Source organism: Trichechus manatus, unplaced genomic scaffold (genome assembly GCF_000243295.1).
Source record: "Trichechus manatus latirostris isolate Lorelei unplaced genomic scaffold, TriManLat1.0 scaffold00038, whole genome shotgun sequence".
NCBI classification, from domain to species: domain Eukaryota; kingdom Metazoa; phylum Chordata; class Mammalia; order Sirenia; family Trichechidae; genus Trichechus; species Trichechus manatus.
Genome location: NW_004443974.1, coordinates 13,359,808 through 13,384,453, shown reverse-complemented (window position 1 = coordinate 13,384,453; position 24,646 = coordinate 13,359,808). Strand labels below are relative to the sequence as shown.

General features: G+C 37.1%; 1 protein-coding gene across 1 annotated transcript in view; it reads right to left on the bottom strand.

The window, feature by feature from the left end:
* LOC101358052 (nucleoporin NUP188 homolog) overlaps window positions 1–24,646 on the bottom strand; it is a 49,894-nt gene that overhangs the window by 24,018 nt on the left and 1,230 nt on the right. The window contains exons 2-13 of the mRNA XM_023730797.1: window positions 17,582–17,636; window positions 16,558–16,631; window positions 13,432–13,516; window positions 12,891–12,971; window positions 12,385–12,429; window positions 11,529–11,621; window positions 11,273–11,392; window positions 8,810–9,021; window positions 7,708–7,822; window positions 6,865–7,065; window positions 4,793–4,882; window positions 535–600 (exon numbers count right to left, since the gene is read on the bottom strand). Of these exons, the coding sequence (XP_023586565.1) occupies window positions 535–600; window positions 4,793–4,882; window positions 6,865–7,065; window positions 7,708–7,822; window positions 8,810–9,021; window positions 11,273–11,392; window positions 11,529–11,621; window positions 12,385–12,429; window positions 12,891–12,971; window positions 13,432–13,516; window positions 16,558–16,631; window positions 17,582–17,636 (1,237 nt within the window). The remainder of the gene's footprint in view (window positions 1–534; window positions 601–4,792; window positions 4,883–6,864; window positions 7,066–7,707; window positions 7,823–8,809; window positions 9,022–11,272; window positions 11,393–11,528; window positions 11,622–12,384; window positions 12,430–12,890; window positions 12,972–13,431; window positions 13,517–16,557; window positions 16,632–17,581; window positions 17,637–24,646) is intronic.

The following is a 24,646-nucleotide window of genomic DNA, read 5'->3' as shown; positions in this document are numbered from 1 at the left end:
ATTCTATAAGATTGGCTAGCATCTCAGGAAGAAGACTAGAAAGGAAAACAGACTTATTCATCAGCTGGATCTTCAGGTTTGAGGCTGTTGTCAATGCCAAGACAAATTCTCACTCTGACCAGCAAAAATACTCTGACAATGCATAAGATAGAGTTACAATCCCCAAAAGTACTTTTAAGAGTTTCAGGAATACTGGTATCTAAGAGAGTCCCAAAGTGAAAAAAAGATTGGTGGGTAGGATAGATAACACATTGGTTAATGATTTGGGCTATAGACTTAAGTCAGACTGACCTGGGCCCTGATCCTGGTGTTGTCTCTTTCAAGCTGTGTGACCTTGGGCAAGTCATTTCACAACTCTGAGCCATTTCCTCATATGCAAAATGATGATATATAGCATCTACTTCACAGATTTTTGTGAAGATTAAACAAAAACTACTCATAAATGCTTAGTATAGGACCTGTCACAAAGTAAGTGCTCAATAAAATCCTTTGCTACAGAGAATACCATAGTATTATTCCCTCACACATACTTACTGTTCCCCAGAATAGCTCTGGAAGAGAAGGGTCTGCCAGGACTTCACAAGCCGTGTCAATTACATCCTAGGGAAGGGGGAAAGAGAATGGTTTATTTCCCCTGGTTAAACCAGTCTACCTTTTTAAAGTATATTCTGTTAAAATAAAAACATCAATAAACACCTTCATATAGTATGTCAGGAAGAACTGAGTTTAAAAAGTAAGGAGATTACACCTTGTCATCTGCTGTACAATGTTAAACAATTAGCCTCTCTAAAATTCAAATGACTTATCTGTAAAATGGGGACAACAGTATCTATCACAGGACCACAGTAAGAATTAACTAAAAAATATATAGGGAAGTGGATTACAAATACAAAAATGTCATGTAAATGTAAGGTACAATTAGGCTCAGCTAGACTGTTCTCTTAGAGGACAGGAACAGTCTTTTCAATTTTTTTTTATCCTCAGCACCTAGCACAGAGTTTAGCATACACTGGGAATCTAATAAATGCTTATTGAATAATTTTTCTTTTCTTAATAAAAGTACTAGGACTCCTGCAACCCTAATATGTTAAAATCAATCTTCCTCAGAAAGAGTCACGTAAACCAGAAATTTCATCAGTCTGAGACCAGAGGAACTAGATGGTGCCCGGCTATCACCAATGACCTCCCTGACAAGGAACTTAACAGAGAGTCCCTGATGGCACAGGAGAATAGTGGGATGCAGAACTCAAATTCTAGTAAAAAGACCAGACTTAAGGGTTTGACTGAGACTGGAGGGAGCCTGGAAGACATGGCCCCAAGACTCTCTGTTACCTCAAAACTAAAAACATTCCCGAGCCCAACTCTTCAGACAAAGATTAGACTGGACTATGGGACATAAAATGATATTCATGAAGAATATGCTTCTTAGCTCAAGTAGATACATGAGACTAAATGGGAAACTCCTTTCCAGAGGCGAAATGAGAAGGCAGAGAGGGTCAGGAGCTGGTTGAATGGACACCGGAAATCTGGAGTGGAAAGGAGGAGTGTGCTGTCACAGTATAGGGAGAGCAACTAGGGTCACATAACACTGTACATATAAATTTTTGTATGAGAGACCAACTCGAACTGTAAACTTTCACTTAAACCAAAACAATAAAAGGCAATATATGTTTTAAAAAAAAAAAGATCCTCCAGGTGTACCAAACCAGTTGCCATCAGGTTGATTTTGACTCATGGCGACCTCATGTGTGTCAGAGTAAACTGTGCTCCATAGGGTTTTCAATGCCTAATTTTTTCAGAAGTAGATAACCAGGTATTTCTTCCAAGGCATCTCTAAGGGGACTCTAACCACCAACCTTCTGGTTAGCTGTTCCAACAACTAGGGACTCCCTCCAGGTGGACAGCAGAATCTAAATGTGACCGATATTTTGGCAAAGTATGCAAAGCTTGTTCTATGTTCTCAGAGCTTTGGAAATTGGGTGTTTTTTATTAAGACCAAACTCATTTTTCACCAATGATAAGAAATTTTCATTTTAATCAATCAATACCAAATGTGATTCTTAAACAAGATACTAATCACTAAAATTGAACACCATAACACCAATGTTCACTGCAGCATTATTCACAATAGCCAAACGGCAGAAACAACCCAAGCATTCATCCACAGATGAATGGATAAACAAAATGTAGTATACATACAATGGAATATTATTCCACCATAATAAGGAATGAAGTTTAAATACATACTATGACAAGGATGAACGCTGGAAACACTACACTAAGTGAAATACACCACAAAGGGACAAATATTTTATGATCCCATTTATATAAACTATCTAGAATAGATAAATACACAGAAACAGAGGATAGACTAGCGGTTACTATGGACTGGGGGAAGAGGTAATAGAGAGTTATTGCTTAATGGGTACACAGTTCCTATTCGTGGTGATAAAAAAAGTTTTGGAAACATATAGTGCTGATGGTTGTGCAACACTGTAAGTGTGAATAATGTCACTGGAAAATGTAAACTTGAAAATGGTTAAAATGGCAAATTTTATGTTGTATATCTCTTACCACAATAGAAAAAGGAAAACAATGGCTTAGTTATAAAGATACTAAAAAATACCATTTCCCACAAAAAGGAACCAGAGCTCTTTGGAGAAATGGTAGATTTCAGGTCTAGGGCAGGAATCCTACAAGATAACCCTGCAACACTTTGTCATACCAGAAAACAATAGAGCTATCAAAATATATTAGGGTAGTGTCAAAAGAAGTCAGAAACCAATCTGAAAAAGCTCACACTGGCCAAAGATGGGACTGTCTGAGCATAAGAATAATAACTGCAATGGATTAACAACAGCTAATATGTTTAAGGAGCCCTGGTGGCAAAATGGTTAAGAGCTCAGGCTGCTAACCAAAAGGCTGGCAGTGCGAATCCACCAGCCGCTACTTGGAAACCCTATGGGGCAGTTCTACCCTGTCCTGTAGGGTCACTCTGAGTTGGAATTGACTCAATGGCACACAATAACAACAACAAAATACTTAAATCCATGCTAAAATATATGCAAAAACAAACAAACAAACAAACAAAAAACCTCACTAGCCACCTTTGGAGCATGCTAGGGACCTTTGGAGGGTGCTAAGAAAAACTAGTAAATAAAGGAAACAAAAAAAGCATGTATAGTGCTCTATCCTAGAGCACCAAATAGCTGATGAGAGCAAAATTTCTTTCTTATAAAAATGTTCAAAGTAATAAACAAAGGAGGAAAGACAGAATTAGAATGGGATCATTTTGCAACCCCTAAAGAATCTAGACAATGATCACTAATGGCTGCAAATACCACAAAAACAAAGACAACCAAATATATACCTCCCGGATGGAAAGGTACACCACGACCTATGAAGCAGTCTTGCTTTAAAACAACAACAAAAACCCAAAAACCTCAAACCTGAGTTATCTGCTCAAGTTTCTAGATCTATTTACCAATTTACAGGAAACGCAGAAGAGGAAGGAACATGTTAAACAGCACCACAGGGATCAAAATCAGCAAAATCCAGAACATGGAATATTCTCCAGGACAGATGACTTAGTTTCTTCAATAACAACCACAAAACTGCAAGGATATATAAAAACGAACGGGGAACTTAGAGATTAGCACTGTTCAATAGAACTTTCTCAGATGATGGAAATGTTCTATAGGTCTGTGCTCTCCAGTATGGCTACTGAAGCACTTGTATGTGCCTAGTGTAACTAAGGAACTGAGTTTTTAATTTTAGTTAATTTAAATTTAGTCATATGTGGCTTCTGACTACTATAGTGGACAGTGCAGTTACAGACAAAGAAACTTAAAAGATATATCAACCAATTACCATATGTGGATTTTATCTGGATTCTGATCCAAACAAATCAACTTATGATAAATTTATGACGTTTATGAGACAACTGAGTCCTTGCGTGGTGCAAATCGTTAACTCAATGGCTGCTAACCAAAAAGGCTGGAGGTTTGAGTCTCCCCAGAGGCACCTTGGAAGAAAAGCCTGGCGATTTACTTACAAAAAATCAGCCATTGAAAATCCTCTGGAGCAGAGTTCTACTCGGACACACATAGGACTGCCATGAGTCAAAACTGAACTGGTTATGAGACAAGTGGAAATTCGATATTTGAAGGTAAATTTTTTTTAGATGTGATAATGGTATCAAGTTGAATTTTAGTGAAATAGTCACAGACAAAATTAAATGCTCTCTGGGATTTGCTTCAAAATAAGGTGGGGAGGGGCAGAGATCAAATAAGATTAGCCAAGAGCTGATAATTGTTGGAAGCTGGTGATGGGATCAAGTGGGTTTATTATACAATTTTATCTACTTTGGTATAAGTTTGAAACATTTCATACTTTCAAAAGTTGCAGGAGAATATTTATTAGCATCCACAGATGATTGCAACACATATACTACAGAGTAAAAAAATTAAGTTACAAAACAGTACATACACTGTGATCCCATAAAAATTACTTTATTTTTATCTGTATGCGCAGAAAATGTTTGGAAGGGAACATATCAAAACAGTAACAATTTATCCTGTGTGATGAGATTACACTTTCTTCTTTTGATCAGCATTTTCTGATTTTTCTATAACTAACATGAATCACTTGATAATACAATAAGTGAAAATGAACAGCAATAAACAAATTGGCACCTCACTCAGGTAAACAATATCAGCTGCAAGACGGTATTATAGGGTGACGATTGTAAAGCTGGGCTGTGTAGGCTGCCTCAGGAAAGCCGGACACTGACCTGCTGATTGCCCAGAGTGTGCAGCTCCAGCGAGGTCAGAACGAAGGAAAGGAGTCCATAGACACACATGCACGCGGTGCTGGTGGTGCACTGAAACAGCAAAGGAGTCAGTGAATAATTCTGAGTAACACAACTCTTCACAGATTTAGCCTAATTTTAATATATTAATATAGTCCCAGTAAACAAACGGGAAGAGAATCCAAATCCTTATAATTTTCCTAATTTAGTTCCAAGATCAGGAAGGCAAAGGGAAAAAAGAGAAGGTAAGAACCATAAATATTACAACATAGTCAAAAGAAAATAAAAAAGAAATTACTTAAAAAATGATCAAAGTTTGAGTGGGGGAAAAAGAAAACCATATTGAGCCTAGAGAAAGAACTGTCTATCTATGTGCTGATGCAAATGCCCAAACTGCTATTAGATAAATCAACCAGTGACAGCAAGTGGGGCCTGTTGGCTGAGGTTTCATTTTAGCACTTTAAAGCAGACTACACCGTGCCACTCAAATTAAGCCCTACTACAAGACTCAAGAGAATTTCCTAGTAAAAACACCAGACTTAATGGTCTGACTGAGACTGGAGGAACCCCGGAAAGCATGGCCTCTGGATTCTCAATCAGCCCAGAACTAAAACAGTTTCCGAGGCCAACTCTTCAGACGAAGATTGGACTGGACTGTGGGACATAAAATGACACTCGTGAAGAGTGTGCTTCTTTCTCAGCTCAAGTAGATACATGAGCCTGAACGGGCAGCTCCTGTCCAGAGGTGAGATGGGAAGGCAGAGAGGGTTAAGAGCTGGTTGAATCGACATGGGAAATCAGGGGTAGAAAGGAGGAGTGTGCTGTCACAGTATGCGGAGAGCAATTAGGGTCACATAACAATGTATGTATAAACTTATGTGTAATCGACTAACTTGAAATGTAAACTTTCACTTAAACTACAACAATAAACAAACAAACAAACAAAAAGACTCATGAGAATTTCTAATTCGTCCTGTTAGAGTTGAATAAGTAAGCCCCCCAAAAAGATTTCTCCACTCAGTGTGGTCAAAGCTATCTTCTAGGAGTATGCATACTGGCTAAGAGTCAGACGTAACTGGTTCAAACTATACCCATCTGCCACTTACTAGCTATTACTGTTACGCTGGGGTAAACTACATCTGAGTCTCAATTTCCTAATTTGCAAAAAAGGATAATAATCCCTAACACAAAAAGGAGTTATATTATTCAGTACAACATGGATAAACCTTGAAAACATTATGCTAAGTGATATAATTTAGACAAAAAGACAAATACTGTACAATCGGACTTACATAAAATATCTAACAGGCAAATGCATAGAGACAAAAGTGGTTACTAAGGGCTGGGGAAGGGGGAAATGGGGAGCAGCTACCAAAGGGATACTGAGTTTCTGTTTGGAGGGATGAAAAACAATCGGAAATAGATAGTGGTGAGGGTTGTACAACTTAGTGAATGTAATTAATGTCACTGAATTGTACACTTAAAAATGGCAAATTTTTTATTATACCGTTAGTCTCCAACTTACGATGTATTCAAATTATGACAAATCGCACTTACAACCATCTTTTTTGTTTTTTGGGGGGGTACATCTTATTGTACTATATGTACTATATGTAATATGTACTATAAACAATGTTGTACCACATAATTTGCTGTTATCATTCTCAGATATTCACTCATAGATGTTTGCATGTAATGCTTCCAACACCCAAAGACAAAGAAAAATCAGATTTATAAAGATACTGATGATAAAAGGCAATAATAATGAAAACTGAAAGATGTACGCAACTTATGATCAGAACCCCATCAGAATGGTAAATTGAGGACTATGTATGTGTATTTTCGCACAATTAAAAAAAAAAAAAAGCGTTACAAGGATTAAATAAAATAATGTAACAGAAAGCACTGAGTACAGTGTCTGGTATAGTAAATGCTCTATAAAGGATAGTTACTACCTTATCCACATCACTATTACAATTATCACGGCTCATTAATGACGCTCTGCCCGCTCTCTGCCCATTCTCATACTCACACGCCAGCAGTGTTAGACTTACATCATTTCCCCCACTGGCAAGTGACCGCAGGAGCCGGGTCAAGTACTGAAATACGCTAAGTTGGATGGCTGTGCCACCTATCTTCCGGACAATACTGCTTGTCTCTTCTGGGTTCAGGGTGTGACGGAGGAGAGCCCAGGCCAAAAGCACCGGGGCATGATGTGGAATGTCCCCAAAGGTCAACATCAAACGGTCCATATCCTATTGAGAAAGAGAACACCATCTGTTTCACTGAACAGAAAGGCTCAAGACTCCTTAACAAGATTCTTCATCATGCTCAGTAAGCCTTTCATTCATCTCTACTAGCCTCTCTCTCCCAATCGGACATTTTATTTACTCTTCTCAAAATCTCAGCCACCACATTAATAAAATCCTCTTCCATTTAACCATAATTTTATTTTCTGCTTTTAAATGGTGTCAATTTAAGATTATAAAATACATGTTCAAATGGAAGACTCTTAGGAAATCTGACCCTGATCCTTCTTGAACTTTCCATGATTATCTCCTCATTTTCTATCTTTCTACCCATCCCATCTCAATGTCCTTCCCCTTTCCTTTTCTTTCATAGGCCCCATACAGGCAGACAATCCCCAAGGTTCTGTCCTTGGTCCTCTTTAGTCCTTCCACTATCTGCATGAGGCTCCTCTCGCTCTCACAGATTAAACTATAACCTCTGTAGATGACTGACTGACAAATCCGAGATTTCTTTCAGATCCAACTAACTGCTTAATTATGTAGAACCTCAAATTCCACAACAATGAAAACTCTACGTAACCAAGTGGTTAACAACATACTACTAACTATCAACCATCCCCAAAAGCAAAGAGGCTGTTCCAAGTTCACCTGAGAAATAAGCCCATCCTGGGAAAATTGGTGCAGTTCTCTTCTGTCATCCAAAGCACACTTGTGCAGGGACTCGATATCCATGCCTTCCACCAGAATAAGGGCACTGAAGTAGCTGGAAAGAAAAACAGTACCACAGTGTCATATACGCTCCTACGAACATCAGAGAATAAAGTGAGGATAAGGCACTTCAATATCAACAAACTTATTGAGATATTTTACTTTTTGTTCGTTGTACTAAGTTTTGAAATCCAGTATTTTAAACTTCCAGCACATCTTAATTCAAACCAGCCAAATTTCAAGTGCTCAGTAATCACATGTGGCTTGTGCTTACCATATTACAGCACAGATCTGGTACTAAAGGTTTCTACAGCCACCAATCATACCTGACCCAGGTAAATCGTCTCACCTCTTATGCGTTTATCTTTGCTCACAGAGACACCAAACCTGTTGCTGTTGAGTCAATTTTGACTCAAAACGACCCTACAGAACAGAACAGAACTGCCCCATAGGGTTTCCAAGGCTTAAATATTTATGTAAGTAGGCGGCCACATCTTTCTTCCATGGAGCCGCTGGTGGGTTCCAACTACCAAGCTTTCAGTTAGCAGCCAAGTGCTTTAACCACTACCACCAGGGCTACTTTTACAGAGAGAACAGGCCCCAAAACATGGATACAGCCACTGCCATAAACAGAGAAAAATATAAGAAACTTGACAGCCTATGACCCCAAAGAGGGCAAGGAACACATCTGCCTTGCTCATTAATCACTGTCACCAGTATTTGCACAGTGGCCTGCAATAGATGCTCAACAAATTTTTGTGGAATGAATGGATGAACCCTTTAGATGAAGACAGTAAGTAAAAGAGCAGAATATACCACCTATTTTGAGAGAAGAACATGTCTCTCTCAATCTCAGCCTTTACTCCCTGTATGACCTGAATGAAACATGGTAGTAGTACACTCATCCTTTTCCCCATCCATTAGTGTGGCCAGTCAATATGGCAAAGCTATCTCATTCTCACTCACTCACATGACCACAGGAGCTCTAAAATTTTTCTAAACATTGTACAAGTTCTGTGACCTTCAATTCATTCAGACTTACCCAATCCGATCCACAAAAGGATCCATGGTCTCATCCACCAGGTGCCTGTTGGTCTGCCTGCTACCAAATCCTTGTTCTTTAAACATCTTAGTTAATACCAGTAGGTCACTAGGTGCCATCTCAAAGTAGGCATAATAAAGGAAAATAATTTCTAGCAGCATGGACTGTTCCCGAAGGCACTGAACAAACCAGCGAGACACCTGGCGCTCAGTCTGCACAACCAATGAAGAAAAAACAAAAAGAAATAAAGTGAGGTTAAAAACACAGTTTCATTCTTCCTTCCTTCCTTCCTGTCTACCTACCCATTTCTAAACTAAATAATATATCGCACAAACTACTCTGCATCTTGCTTTTTTCACTTAATAATATATCTTAAAGATTATTTCCAATAACAGTATATAAAGAATTTTCTTATTTTTTATTCTTTTTTATAGCTGCATAGTAATTTACTGCATGCATACACCATAAATCATTCAGCCAGATCCCTCATTATTTTTAATATTGCATACTATTCCACTGCATGGAAATGCTATGATGTATTTTAACCAGCCTACCTGGATGGGCATTTAGGTAATTACCAATCTTTTGTTATTGAAATCAATGCCACACAACTGATAGAAAAATGAGACAAACAATCAGCAAAGACACAGAAGATCTGAACAACTCTAACAAGACTCATATTATAGAACACCATACCCAACTACTGTCAAATACATATTCTTTTCAACTGTACACGGTACATTCACCAAGACAGATCATACGTTCAGACATAAACCATAGGATAGTAAATTTTAAAAGACTGAAATTATATAAAGTATATTCTATGACCATAACTGAAACCAAACTAGAAATTGATAACAATTAGCTGCTTAGGAAAATGTCAAATGTTTGGAAATTAAACAACACATTTCTAAATAACACATGATTAAAACCAATCACAAGGGAAATTAGAAAATATTTGGAACTGAATAATGATAATGATAATACAATACATAAAAATTCATGGGATGAAGCTAAAAGCAATGCTTGAAAAAAAATTTAGTTATTTATTAGAAAAGAAGATCTAAAATTAAATAAGTTTTTATCTTAAGAAATCAGCAAAAGACCAAACTAAATCCAAAGTAAGTAAACAGAAATATGAAGGAGCAGAGATGAATGAAGATATAGGTATCTACCCAAGATAAAAGAAAACCTATGTCTACACAAAAGCCCATACGCTAATCTTCAGTCCATTAATCATAACAGCCAAAAAATGGAAACAACTCAACTGTCCATCAATTGATGAATGTATAAACAAACTGTGGTAAATTTGTACACTGGAATATTATTCAACCACAAAAAGGAATGAAGTACTGTTACATGCTCCAACATGGATGAATCTCAAAAACACTGCTCAGTGAAAGATGACAAACAGAAATGACTATATACTGTATGATTCAAATTATATGAAAGTCTGAAAAATGTAAACCTATAGAGAGAGAAAGCAGGTTAGTGGCTGCTTGGGTCAGAGGTCAGAGACAGACTACAAAGGGGAGGAGGGAACTTCCTGGGGTAGAATGTTCTATATATTGATCATGCTGGTGCTTACTGCACATAACTGCATACAACTGCCAAAACTCATCAAACTGTACACTTAAAATAAATGAATTCTGGATGTAAGTTATACCTCAATAAAGCTGGGGTTGGTGGGGGGAATGCTATAGATCTATCATTTATGTAAGTCATTTCACATAACTATGAATGTATTTGTAGGATAAATTCCTAAAGGAACTATAGGGTCAAAAGATGTGTGCTTTTTCCATTTTCAGATACTGTCATAATTTCTATTAAAGGTTGTACCAATTTATACTTATACAGCAAAACATGAGTACCCATTTTCCCATCTCTTGGACAAGAGTGTTATTATGTGAATCTCTTCACTACTTTGGCCCATTTTTCTCTGGGGCTATTGGTTTTCTACTAAGTGATTTACAAGAGTTCTTTACATTTCAAGGGTATCAGCCCTTTCTGATATGAGTTTACCTTTTGACTTTGTTTACAGCATTATTGGGGGGATTTATCTTCCAAAGTTTTTTTATTTGATGCTGCTGGATTTATCTCTTTTTTTTCTTCTTTTATGGCTTCTGAGGTGTACTTAAAAAGACCTCTCCCAATCAAAAACAAACAAAAACTCCCATATTTTCCTTCAGTGCTTTAATAGTTGTTTTTAATCTAAATCACTGATACATCTAAATTTTATTCTGGCAGAAAGTAGTAATTAGAGATACAGCTAAATTTTTTTACAGATGGTTGCCCTGTAGTTTTAACACCATTTATTGAATACGCCAACCTTTTCCCCACTGATTTGAAATGTCACCTTTATCATACATTCATGTCCTATCAGTATTTAGGTCTATTTCTAGATTTTCTATTATGCTCTGTTCATCAGTCCTAAGGATCACAGGAAGGCAAAAAAGCACATACCATGAGGTTTCCATGTGTCTCCCATGTTGGTGCTTCAGTTTTATAAAGCTCTTCAAACTGCTGTCTGTATTTGGAAACTAGCTCCTTCTCTAATTTATCGACACAGTCTGCATATTCAACCTTAAAAAAATCAACAGTAAATTATACAGAAAATAAAAGGTAAATATTCAGAAGTATACGAAAATGAATAATACAGAATTATTACAAAGAGCTGAATGATAGAGCGCAAAGAGGCAAGAGGCCTAAATGGGCTTACCCTATAGGGGTGCCTTTCATCTTGGAAGTATGTGAGAAGGTGTAAAACACAACGAAGAATACAGGTTCTTTCTTCATAGTAATAATCTGCAATCTGAGAAGAACCAAAAGATTCAAAATCAGTTATTCATCTTTACACAGAAGACACTCAATTTTAAGTTTGCTGGTAAAGAAATCACTTAAAGATGTGACAAGTTAGCTTTATATAAGCAATCACAGAAATAGATACACATTGAGGTAGTCCAAAAGAAAGCAAAACACCTTCATAAACCAGAAGTTAATTCATGCAAGATAAAAGGAATTATTACTTAATAATATAAACAAGCTTCCAAACAAGTTCTGTAGCATCATTTCTCAGTCAGAGCATTCAAGTAATGCACAATGTTAAAAACTGACAGGCCAAAAATATGAAAATACCTCCGATACATGTCTTAATTGCTAATAATTAACCTATTTTATTCTCACTAAATACCAAACAGGAAATTACTTCAGGATCCATCGTCAAATTCCATTTAAAAATGGGATTCTAAGTGAAACTGTTGCTGTGGGAACAGGGAAGAAGGGATAGAGGAATAAAGAAATACAAACAAATCCTGCTGGATACAGAACTAGAGAAAAAATATCCAAGAACCAATTCTCACCACCACCGACTGAAGAACATCCTCTGGTAAAACTCCCCATCTTGGTTCAGTGGGAAAAAGCCTCTTATTTCATAAATGAGTGAACAGGCATCTTCACTAAGACCTTAATGCTTACCCAACAAAAGAGTCAACGGTCAACAATGCTCAGGGAGAACAAAATCAAGAAGCTGTCACTCAATTTTACATCAAAGAATGCAAACAGTGACTACTACTGACCTTCAGGATCAAGGCCTGGCTCTGCCTCTCGTCTTGTAGTATCGTCTGATGGAAAACAAAGTAGACAAGAAGCCACCTTATAGGTTAAACTCAATTCACAAAGTCAAAGGTACACATCATCATCTCATCCCTCAAGATTAAAACTGCCATTCACTCCTGGAAACATTTTTTACCTAAGCATATCCAAACCTGAGCTCAAATCCCCTCGCTCTCCTCTTGCCTCAATTTCCTCATATGTAAAATGAGGGGTTGGGCAGGCTGGATGGTTTCTCAAGATCTTTTCAACTCTGATATCACTCCTCCAAGTCTAAGGACAGACCTCAGCTTGAAATACATGTTTTTTCAAGCCTTTAGAAAGCCCTTCCTGAGAATGGCTATATCTCATCACCTACCTCTGTTGCAAAGAACTGGTAGCAAAATCCTGTAGCAAAAAACTGGAGCAAAAATCTAAAACCAACAAGCAAAAGGATAAAGGCAGTAGAAAGGAGCTGGACATAACCACAAACCTTCAGTGAGTCCCGAGTACCCCTGTAATCCTCTTGAAGGTAACACTGGAGTAACTGCACACTCTGTTCTTCATCAAGACCCTGAAATACACAGGTTATAAGTGAGGAACAGCCACCTCAGCTCAGAAATCATACACAGAATACCAAGCATTCTGAAGACTTGTCCTCTGGAATGAACACAGGACTTAAATAAACACAAGTCCTTTCAAGAGATTTCTTATAGCATAATTTTAACCCAAATACGAGAAAAACGTACATGTAATTTGTACAATAATGCCAGAAACAAATGTGCTTATTCATGATCATTATTAATATAGCAGCAGGCAAGATCTGGGCTTCCAAAATTGAAAGCAATTAGCTATATATTTAAATACAAACTAGTTACCTTAAAAACCACATTGAATATTTTTTCAAGCACAGCATGCTCAATTTAATGCTCAAAACTAAAATAAACTGAATTTTCACTGACAATCACTAACAATGGAACCATGCACATTCACAATGTACGTAATAAACGGAGATAGTTCTAATTTTTACTCACCAAAAACTTGCTGATTCTTAAACCCAGTTCTTTCAGTGGTGAAGCTACATCTTTGTTAGCTTTCACTTTTTCAGCTGAACTTGGACTATGAAAAGAACAATGAATCATTTCCTCATTCTTAATAACCACCTAGGGGTTTAAAATAAAAATACTGATATTTTTACTACAGACCTTTTTTGCATTTTAGGTGCCTAAAAAATACACACACACACACACACACACACACACATACACACAAACACACAAACACACAAGTTCAACTCTATAGACTTTATAACACAAACTGATTATTTCTAAGTAATAAATATACTATATGTCTGTTACAAACCATCATTATTACAGTATCTACTATTTGTAGGTATATAAAGTTACATTAATTATTTCTGATCCTTACAACTACCCTGAAAGGTAAATAATACTATCCCCATTTTACAAGTGGAATTACCAACACTTAGAAAGATTAAATAACCTACCAAAAATCCCACAGCTAATAAAAAGTTGAGTGGAAATTTAAAACCAGGTCTGTTAGTATACATACATATATTAACTAGCTCTGTCCACTGACAGAGCCTAGAAGCTAAAACACCTTAGTAGCAGTGAGCACCCTCAGGATCCAGATCTTGGTTTCTAAATATCATTCTCCAATAAAAGGTACCAGCACTCCTTGGAGAAATGGCTGATTCTAGGGCTGGGGCAGGGAGAAAACAAGATGAGTCTGGTGCATCTTATACTGCTAGAAAATAAGTGCTCAAAAAACAAAAGGATGGAGACATGTCAAAAACACACAGAAGATATTGTTTAATGAGAAACGATTTGTTCTGCGAACCTTCATCTAAGGTCCAAAAAAAAAAGAATTATCTATGTAAGATCAAATTTACAACAGCAACTCAAGAGGTTTGATGGGAAACCTGGGGCAGTGACTCGAAGATAATGGTGATGGAATAATTTGGAAAACGATAGTGAGAATAGCAGCACAACTGGAAGAATGTGATCCATGTCACTGAATTGTACATGTAGAAACTTCTGAAATGGTGTAACTTTGGCTATGTATATTTTCACCGAAAAAGGTCCTCTACGGTTGAGAAGGGAGAGTGTTAACATGTCGTGGGGTTGTTAACTAATGTCATAAAAACAATATGCATACTGACTATTTAACGAGAAACTATTTGTTCTGTAAACCTTCATCTAAAGTACAATAAACAAAAATTTAAAAAAAAAAAAGACACAGAAGGCAACCTAAAAGAGCTACCAACGGCCAGAGATGGAACAATGCATAAACAAAATATAAAATAAATATATATGAGTTCATATCATATAAATAAATATGTAAAATGAGGGAGAAAGAAAAAATATTCCCTACAGAAGTATTCCAAATAATATACATAGATACTACCCTCTCCAGGAGGTGGAATTTAATTCCACCAGCACCATTCCATACTGAGGGTGGGCTACACTTACTGACTCGTTTCTAAGGAACAGAGCAGCAGGGCAGAGAATAAAGTAACTTTACAGAGAACAAATTTGGCAAACACTACCTTAACCAAGTGACCGAGGTTAACATCACCAGTGATTTCATGTGGTTGTCATGTAACCTCTGATATGTGATAAGAATGTGCTTCACCTCTGTGTATTGACCCAAAAACCAATAACCCCTGTCTAATACAGAGAAAAACATCAGACAAATACAAATTGAGGGCACTCTAAAAAATACTTGACCAATCCTTCTCAAAACTGTCAAGGTCATGAAAAACAAGGAAAGAATGAGAAACTGTCATAGCCAAGAAGAGACTAAGGAGTCATGACAACTAAATGCAATGTGGTACCCTGGGTTGGATCCTGGAACAGAAAGAGGACATTAAAGGAAAAAAATGGTTAAATTCAAATAAAGTCTGAAGTTTAGTTTAAAACAAAAACATGTTTGTCAGACTTTAAATCCCGTATTACTTAAAGGGAATTTCTCTCTTTAAAAAAGAAACTAAATGCCACAAATGGCCATTCTGTGAATTAAAGCACGCTGTTGTTGTTTTTGGATTTTTTTTTTAAAAGAGACTCTTACATTTCACAGAAAATTCACAACATAAAGGCTAGTATAGGAGTAAACAATAAGTTCCAAAAGAGGCAACACAGAATGATGATTAAGAACACAGACGCTGCAGTAAGACTACCAGGTTCAAATCCTGGTTCTACCACTTACTAGCTGTGCCACCTGAGGCAAGTTACTTAACCTCTTTGTGTCTCGGTTTCCCCATCTATAAAAGGGAAACAATGATAATAAGAGTACCTAAATATGATAATAAAGTAATTACCTCCCTTTTTGAAGTTCATATATTTTAGATATATAGTGAAGTATTTACAGATAAAATCATATGATGCCTTGGATTTACTTCAAAATAATTACACAACAAGGGTTACTAGATGAACAAAAAAAAGTTCTTTACTAACTTAAGAGAGTGAAAACAGAAAGTGAAAATGTAGTAACTTCAGCAGAGGTTCAGAAGTAGGAAAAAAAATGAAGGAGGGTTGGGAACTGTGGTGTGGAACAGAATGAGATTCGGACTAGGAATTAAAACAAATTTCTAGTTCTGCAAGCTGTATTCTCTTCTTTTTTAACTATTTTATATTTTATTATTGCTTATTTTTCACAGCCCAATAAAAAAATCTATATATTCACCAAAAAATAATATAGTACCTATCTCAAAGGGATGTTGGGAAGATTAAACGACTTAATATCAGTCAAGTGCTTAATCACTGGAACATAGAAACACTATGTAAATGTCAGCTGCTATTATCTTTGTTTATTGCTACATCCCAGTATTCAGTGCTCACATTGTCTCACATAAACACGGTGGACCCCAAATGATATTAAAAATATTAGTTGAATATATAGAAATCCTCACTCCCAGACACTAGGGTCATACAATTTAATTCTCCAATACCGTATTTCTAGAATAAATTTTTCTTTCTTTCAATAGACAGAAAAATCTGCCCTACTCTTTTCCACTGATAACCAAATTGTATTCTCTTTGATCTACATAACCTAGCAATATCATAAATATATGAGGATGGCTTCATCTATGCCAGCTTCCTCAGGGGAATTTCTCTAACAGATACATGGAATGGCCATACCTGGGAGGTCTGTAGTAGGAAAGCCCCTCTAACAGCCGCTGCCAATGTTTATTCAGTTCTGCCTCAATCTGATTCTGGAAAAGAACAAGGCAATTATACAAATGTAATTTTAATCAGTCTCTAGGATCATACTGAGGATTACATATTCCTTTGAGTCTTTTTAATATGCAGCTTTCCTCACAATTCAAATCATTTTTAATACAAAATTCTGCAGCTTGCTTTTATATGCTTAACATAATAACAATTTAACTGTTTTTATGAAAATCTTGATAAACACACCTTTCTAGTGGTTGCATAATTTCTATCAAGTGGCTAGATTATAACTGATTCACCATTCCTCTAATGTTAGACACATATAAATTGTCTAACATTCAGAACTTGTGCACAGATTTTTTTCAGAATTTCTTCCTCTTAAGATACACTTCTACAAGAGGCATATCAAAAAACGTGAAGGGTCTAAAAAGAGGATAGCATTCATTACGTTAATTATAACAATAACAACCACAGTAGTAACTGAATGTTATCACAACACTTTATTCTCACAGGGTCAGAATATCTGAGGAGCAACATAAAGAACTGCCCTTTAATGACTATATACTTGGAATTATCTTAGAAACTACAGCCTCTATGACCTAAAGGAGCTAGCCAACTAGCCAGCCTAAATGGAAAAGGAAGAAAAGACCAAGTACAGTATGAGACAGAGAAAAGACCTGAGAATCTTTCTTGGCCTGAGGTAACAGAATGGTATTTGTACCCCTACCCTTAGCAGCCAATGAAGCAGCACTGGTAACTTTTCAGGAAAGGAATCACTAAAGTACAAAGAAAGGTAGAAATTTAGAAAACTTCAGCAGCTAAACTATAAGATGTATCTTGATTTCAGCAGAGAGATGAAGGGAATGCATGTTTACCAAGTTTGGGGAATAAAAAATATCTTTACTTCCTACTTCAAAGAGAAGGCAGGTTTTTTGGTAATGTAAGCTACACAAAAAAACATATGAATCCACTCAAGACCACCACCACTTACCAGTTCTCTCAGAGCTGACCTTCCAAGCAGAATTGTCCACAGTTCTCTACTGCTCCTGAAAAATAAGAGAAAGCAAAGAGGTAATTTTGCTCTTTTAGATTGTACAAACTTGACTAAGCTGCCTCATAGCTATTCTGTCTACTATCCTGAAGCAAAACATTCAATATACAAAGCAATTTGTTAAAATTTCGGAAAGTAATCCTGTTATATTGTTCTTAGGAATTTGATGTTCAAAATAAAAATTAGAAAACTAAAGTATGAGATGTTAACCTAAATCAGTCAGGTATTGTATTAAAAAATGAGGATGGCCACCACAGTTCATCACACCTAAGATGTATTAATTGCAAGAAATATCACTGATTGTGTGCTAAGAAAAAATGCTGCTAATAAAAACCAAACCAAACCTATTATTGCCATCAAGTTGATTCCGACTCATAAAGACCCTACAGCACAGAGTAGAACTGTCCCATATGGTTTCCAAGGCTGTAATCTTTATAGCAGACTGCCACATCTTTCTCCCGTGCAGTGGCTGGTGGGTTTGAATTGCTGACCTTTTGATTAGTAGCCGAACACTTAACCACTGCACCACCAGGATACCTCTGACGCTAATAAGCTATAACAATTCATCAATTATAAGACTCTGACTTCAGAAATATTAAAAGTGTGAAAAAATGTGTATCTTAGAAGGGATTATCATAAGTAACTAATGGACTGCAGTAAGACTTCTCTGCTAAGAAGGCAGCTCAATTTAATACTTTTATCTCCCTCTTTCTCATTACAGAGGTGATGGTGGCACAGTGGTTAATGCAATTGACTGTTAACCAAAAGGTCAGTGGGTGCAAACCCCCAGCGACTCCTCCGGAGAAAGATATGAAAGATGTAGCAGTCTGCTTTCGTAAAGAGTTACAGCCTTGGAAACTCTATGGGGTAGCTGTGAGTGGGAACTGACTTAAAGGCAGTGTGTTTGGGTTTTGGCTTTCTCATTACAATGCAGTGATTAACAAAGAAGAAAAAAATTAGGTACATTTCAGGGCCACCATGACCTCCAGAAATTTTTTCTAAATGTATAATTCATTTTCTCAATCAAGTAAAGTCTAACAGTCATGAACAGTACTAGTGTTCATTCCCTTATTAATGAACTCCTACAAGGTATGACATGCAATGTTAGACACGAGATAAAAAACACATACTAGATAGAGTCCCTGCCCTCAGCGAGCTCTTCAAATACACCATGTGCTTACTCCAGTTCCTTACTTTATTCATGCCTTTGCAATTTCAGGAAACACTTATACACAAACCCATGTTCACTGCAGCACTGTTCAGGATAGCAAAAAGATGGAAACAACCTAGGCGCCCATCAACAGACGAATGGATTAACAAATTATGGTATATTCACACAATGAAATATTACACAACGATAAGGAACAATGATGAATCCGTGAAACATAATATGGAGGAATCTGGAAAGCATAATGCTTAGTGAATTTAGTCAGTCGCAAAAGGACAAATATTATATAAGAACACCTATAAGAACTCAAGAAAAGGTTTAAACACAGAAGAAAACATTCTTTGATGCTTACGAGGGTGGGGAGGGAGGGAAAGGGATATTCACTAATCAGATAATAGACAACAATTATCTTAGGTGAAGGGAAGGACAGCACACACTACAGGGGATGTCAGCAAAAGTGTATTAAACCAAAAGCTAAGAAGTTTCCTGAATACAACAAAATACTTCAAGGGACAGAGTAGCAGGAGCGAGGGTCTGGGGACCATGGTTTTAGGGGACATCTAGGTCAACTGGCATAACAGTTTATTAAGAAAATGTTCTTCCTCCCACTTTGGTGAGTGGCATCTGGGGTCTTAAAGATAGTGAGCAGCCATCTAAGATGCATCAATTGGTCTCAACCCACCTGGAGCAAAGGAGAATGAAGAACACCAAAGACACAAGGAAACCATTAGCCCAAGAGACAGAAAGGGCCACATAAACCAGAGACTCCATCATCCTGAGACCAGAAGAACTAGATGGTGCCCAGCTACCACCAATGGCCGCCCTGACAAGGAACACAAGAGAGTCCCTGACAGAGCAGGAGAAAAGTGGGATGGAAAACTCAAATTCCAGTAAAAAGACCAGACTTAATGGTTTGACTGAGACTGGAGGGACTCTGGAAAACATGGCTCCTGTACTCTCTGTCAGCCCAAAACTAAAACCATTCCCAAGGCCAACTCTTCAGACAAAGATTAGACTGGACTATGGGACATAAAACAATACTTGTGAAGAGTGTACTTCTTAGCTCAAGTAGTTATATGAGACTAAAGGGGCAGCTCCTGTCTGGAGGCGAGATGAGAACACAGAGAGGGTCAGCAGCTGGTTAAATGGACACAGGAAATCTGGGGTAGAAAGGTGGAGTGTGCTGTCGCTATACAGGGACAGCAACTAGGGTCACATAACAATGTGTGTATAAATTTTTGTATGAGAAACTAACTTGAATTGTAAACTTTCATTTAAAGCACAAAACTAAATTAAAAAAAAAAAGAAATTCTCTCAAGAGTTATAAAAAGGACAGGATTATATTTTGTGAGATCCTAAATCAGTACCTAGAATTGTTGTTGCTGTTAGGTGCTGCTGAGTCGGTTCCAACTCACAGCGACCCTATATACAACAGAACGAAACACTGCCCGGTCCTGCACCTAGAATAGTTACCTAAAATAATTAACACTGCTTAGAAAGCCTATCCACAGAGAAAAAATGAAAAGGTCCTGGTAGACTATACCAAAAGGTCTCTACAAAAGGAATACAAGCTGTGTAACTATAAGTATAAAGTTAAAAGTGTTTTCCCCACTGTCATGGATTGAATTGTGTCCGTCAAAAATATCTGTCAACTTGGCTGGGTCATGACTCCCAGTATTGAATACTTCTGTACCATTTTGTAATCTGATTTGATTTCCTTATGTGTTATAAATTCAATCACTATGCTCTAAAAAGATGATTCGGGGCAGTTATACTGATGATGTATACAAGATTGGATAGTGTCTTAAGCCAATCTCTTTTGAGATATAAAAGAAAGAAGCAAGCAGAGACACATGGGAACCTCATACTACCAAGAAAGCAGTGCCAGGAGCAGAGCGCATCCTTTGGACCTGAAGTTCCTGCGCAGAGAAGTTCCCAGACTGAGGGAAAATTGATGACACAGACCATCCTCCAGAGCTGACAGTAAAAGCCTTCCCCTGGAGGTGACGTCCTGAATTCGGACTTGTAGTCTACCAGACTGTGAGAGAATAAATTTCTCTGCTAAAGCCATCCACTTGTGGTATTTCTGTTAGAGTAGCACTAGATGACTAAGACACCCACTAAGATTGTAAAAGCACTAGTTCTATCTATTTAAAAATCATCTTTCAGGATTTTCCCATCAAAAGAGACTAAAACACACCTAAAAATTAAAAATCTATTTACAAAAGTTAATGCTTTTAAGAAAACAACATCAATTTTGTTGAATTAATAGTCACCAACCCCCACAACTGAACACTGGAACCACTAATAATTTTCTTGATAAAAGACAGCATTCACTGTTCAAAAATAATTAGGAGATTAGATCCAGTTAATGAAACAGACGTCCCTTTCTACTGATAATGTGTATGTAAAAAGGTATGAGTAACTCAAGCCATAAGTAATTAAAAAGATAGAGGCAAGCTCACTGTTTAAAGAAATGTACGTACAGCAAAATCTTTTAATGAATACCTTCTGTAAAGGGAATAATTATCTAACTTATTTGCCTGATAAATCTGGATTAGCCAAAATGAAAGGCTTTACTTAAAACGAAATACATTTTTACTTTATTAAGGATAGCTTCCATTTGCACAAAATTCATTAGACACCTATTATATAACACTAATACTGTGGCTAACAGTACATCAAAATTAATGGAAAGAGATTTATCACCGATTGAAGGTTTTGTATGCCTAAGCTAAGTCACTCTCTCTCTTGATCATCCATCTTCCAATTTCAAAAAGCCTGGGAATCGATAAGCTTTAATTTACCAGCATTTGCTTTCAGAACTTAGACCTGTAACTAGATAGCTAGTAGTGATTCCCAGAAAAAACTGAGAAGATGCTGAGAAGACCACTACCCACATTCAAGAACCAGCTGCCAGGATCCAGAATTCCTTCTTTCCTCAAATTCAAGCTGTGGGTATTTGTTACACCAATATTTGTACAATAAAAAAGCATAATTAATAATAAAAATATAACAAGAGTGCGTCTCAAAATCTAGTTCTCAGACCACCTACAGCAAAATCAGGTGGTGGACAATGCACAAACACTGCAAAACCATGGTCACCACCTAGAGCTACTCTTTCTTGGAGGTGGGGGCATAGAAATCTACACTCTATAACAAGTATCCCAAATGACTTCCTAAAACATCACTGCTCCAGGTCATCAATTAGCCTCAGAGCAGCAGGCAAAAGACTTAGTCTATAGACTCTCACTACCTTTTATCTGTTTGATATGTTAGTTTTGGGGTTTATTTAGAGAAAAAGATTCTACTACTAAATAAGTCTAGAAACCACTATCCTGGAGTAAAGCAGCAACTTTATACTTAATACTCAAAAGAAAAAAAAAGAAATTAAATTCTTATTGGCAACTATGTCATGTGATGGTCTTTTTGTTTTAAGGTGTCAAAAAATAATGCTTACTGAAAATGAGCTTATACTAACAATAACAGTAAATATTTATTGTGCAATTATGTCAGTTGTTGTTGTTAGCTGTTGTTGAGTTGGCGCCCAATTCGTGGCGGCCACACATACAACAGAAGAAAACGTTGCGTGGTCTTGCACCATCCCCATGATCAACTGTCAGATCAGACCACTGTGATCCACACGATTTTCACTGGTTCATTTTCAGATGTAGATCACCAGGCCTTTCTTCCTAGTCTGTCTTAGTCTAGAAGCTCTGCTGAAATGGGTTCGTCGTCATAGCAACACGCAAACCTCCACTGAGAGAGGGTGGTGGTTGTGTAAGAGGTGCACTGGAAAGGAACGGAACCCATGTCTCTCGCACAGAAGTCAAGAATTCTACCAATGAACCAACAATACCTCATAATATGTCAGACACACTGTCTTATTGAATAATGACAGCTTATTTATAAGGCAAATATTATTGTTATCCCCATTAGCTCATCAGGAAACTAAGGCTTAAAAGTGGTTAAGTTACTTGTCTGTCACACAGTTAATATACTATAATGGAGCCAAGGCTTGAACCCAGGTGCTCTGCATGACTCCAGAGCTTCACTATTACATTTCACTGCTTCAGGATGCACCCAAGAACTCATCCTGCCAGCAAACAAAGATGCCAACTGAGGTGAAGCGGTCTGTTCGACAATGGCAGACCATACCCTTAACACAGTGGCTGGCACAGATATTTGAATGAATTAATGTCAAAGAAAGGGAATGAAATGGGTCCCTTTTAGGCTTGCAATCTAATTGGAACAGAAAAATTAAGAAAAACAACATATGCAGAAGTGCCAAGAGAAGGCAGAATAAAGGAGAAAATGGTAGAATTTATCAGGAAGGGAATCTATGGAAATAAGTCTTACTTGTTGCTCGACTCCTGCATACTCATTGGCCTAGGAGTAATGGAGATACAGATAAATCTAAGACCTTTATGATGCTCATAAGCTTAAGTGATGAGAATGGCAAAGGACATTACATTCACATTACACAATCAGCAAAAAGGAAGAAAGTACTCAAGGGCATGATACTAACAGACTACAAAGAAACATAACGACAGAGAACAGAAAAGTCAGAGAAGAGAGGGATCACTGGGAACTGATTCAGTGACTGACAAGTCTTCATACTGAATCGGGACCTAAAGGTTTGACTGAAACTTAGAACTGTAATGTCTATCCAAAGACTCACGGAAGTATCTTCTAGAGGTATTTTCAAGAAATTAAATATCTGCTAATGTCCCTCATTTAGTTACACAATACTCCTTTGAGCTAAGTATCTGGGGGAGAAACTAAGGCACACAAATTAAATAACTTGCCTCAAATTCAAATGTAAAGTTTTAAAAACTTTACTATTTCCAGTCCAATGTTCCAGCAAACGTGTAACTCCATTCCTGCAAGAGCTGAAGTTAACGTAGACTGAAAATTATCTTCTTTAGCAATCCATCTCGTTGGAAGGCTATCAGTGAAAGCTACTGGGAGTTAGAAATAATAGTTTCTACAATTCAGTCCTTTTAACAGGAAGCTGAGACACAGGAAGCTTCCCTGATGAGACAGTTCTTTTGAGGAATACAGTTATATTCCACAGAGATAATAAAAGCTGCCACTTCCCATGGATCCTCTAAATCCACAGATAAGGTACACCCCTCTTGTGTGAACTGAGATTTAAACTCAGCAGCAAAAGCTTTTCAAAATGCAGTTCTTTCTTTTTTTTAGCACACCATTCAGACTTATACAAACACATTAACTGAAGAACACAAGAGGTATAAGAAAAATGCCAATACTCAAAGTAACTTTCTGCCAAGACCTTCCCAAAACTAATTTAAGAGTAGTATTCCATTTTTTTTTTAATAGTGCCAGCTTGTATTAACATGCACAATTATTTTTCCTACTTAAAAAAAAAGACTCATAACCACTTTAAAGTGCTCTAGAAAGGATTTGCACTTGGAGAGACAGGCTCAAAATGCTAAGGTGACTCGTCTGAAGTCATCTACAAATCTGAGGCATCAGGAATAGTATTAAGTTTTCTCTTAGTCCACACCTCTAGGCATTTCAAACATGAGACTGCTGCTCAGTATAATCCCAACTGCTACTGAATGTGACTTCTGATACAAGAAGAAAAATCACTCTCCTAATACAAGCCATGAGCAAAGCAGTGTCTAGGAATTCTAATGTCCTTTCTTCCTTCTTAGGATATGAGTTTGTAGGTTTCCCAGGATGAACAAAGCATCTTTCAGGTAAACCAATGGTTTCTTCGTCACGTTCTTTTTTTTTTTAAAGAACACGTTTTACCCTACAGGAGCCAAACATTTGCCCAAACTCCACAATGACTCTGAAATAGGCCTAAA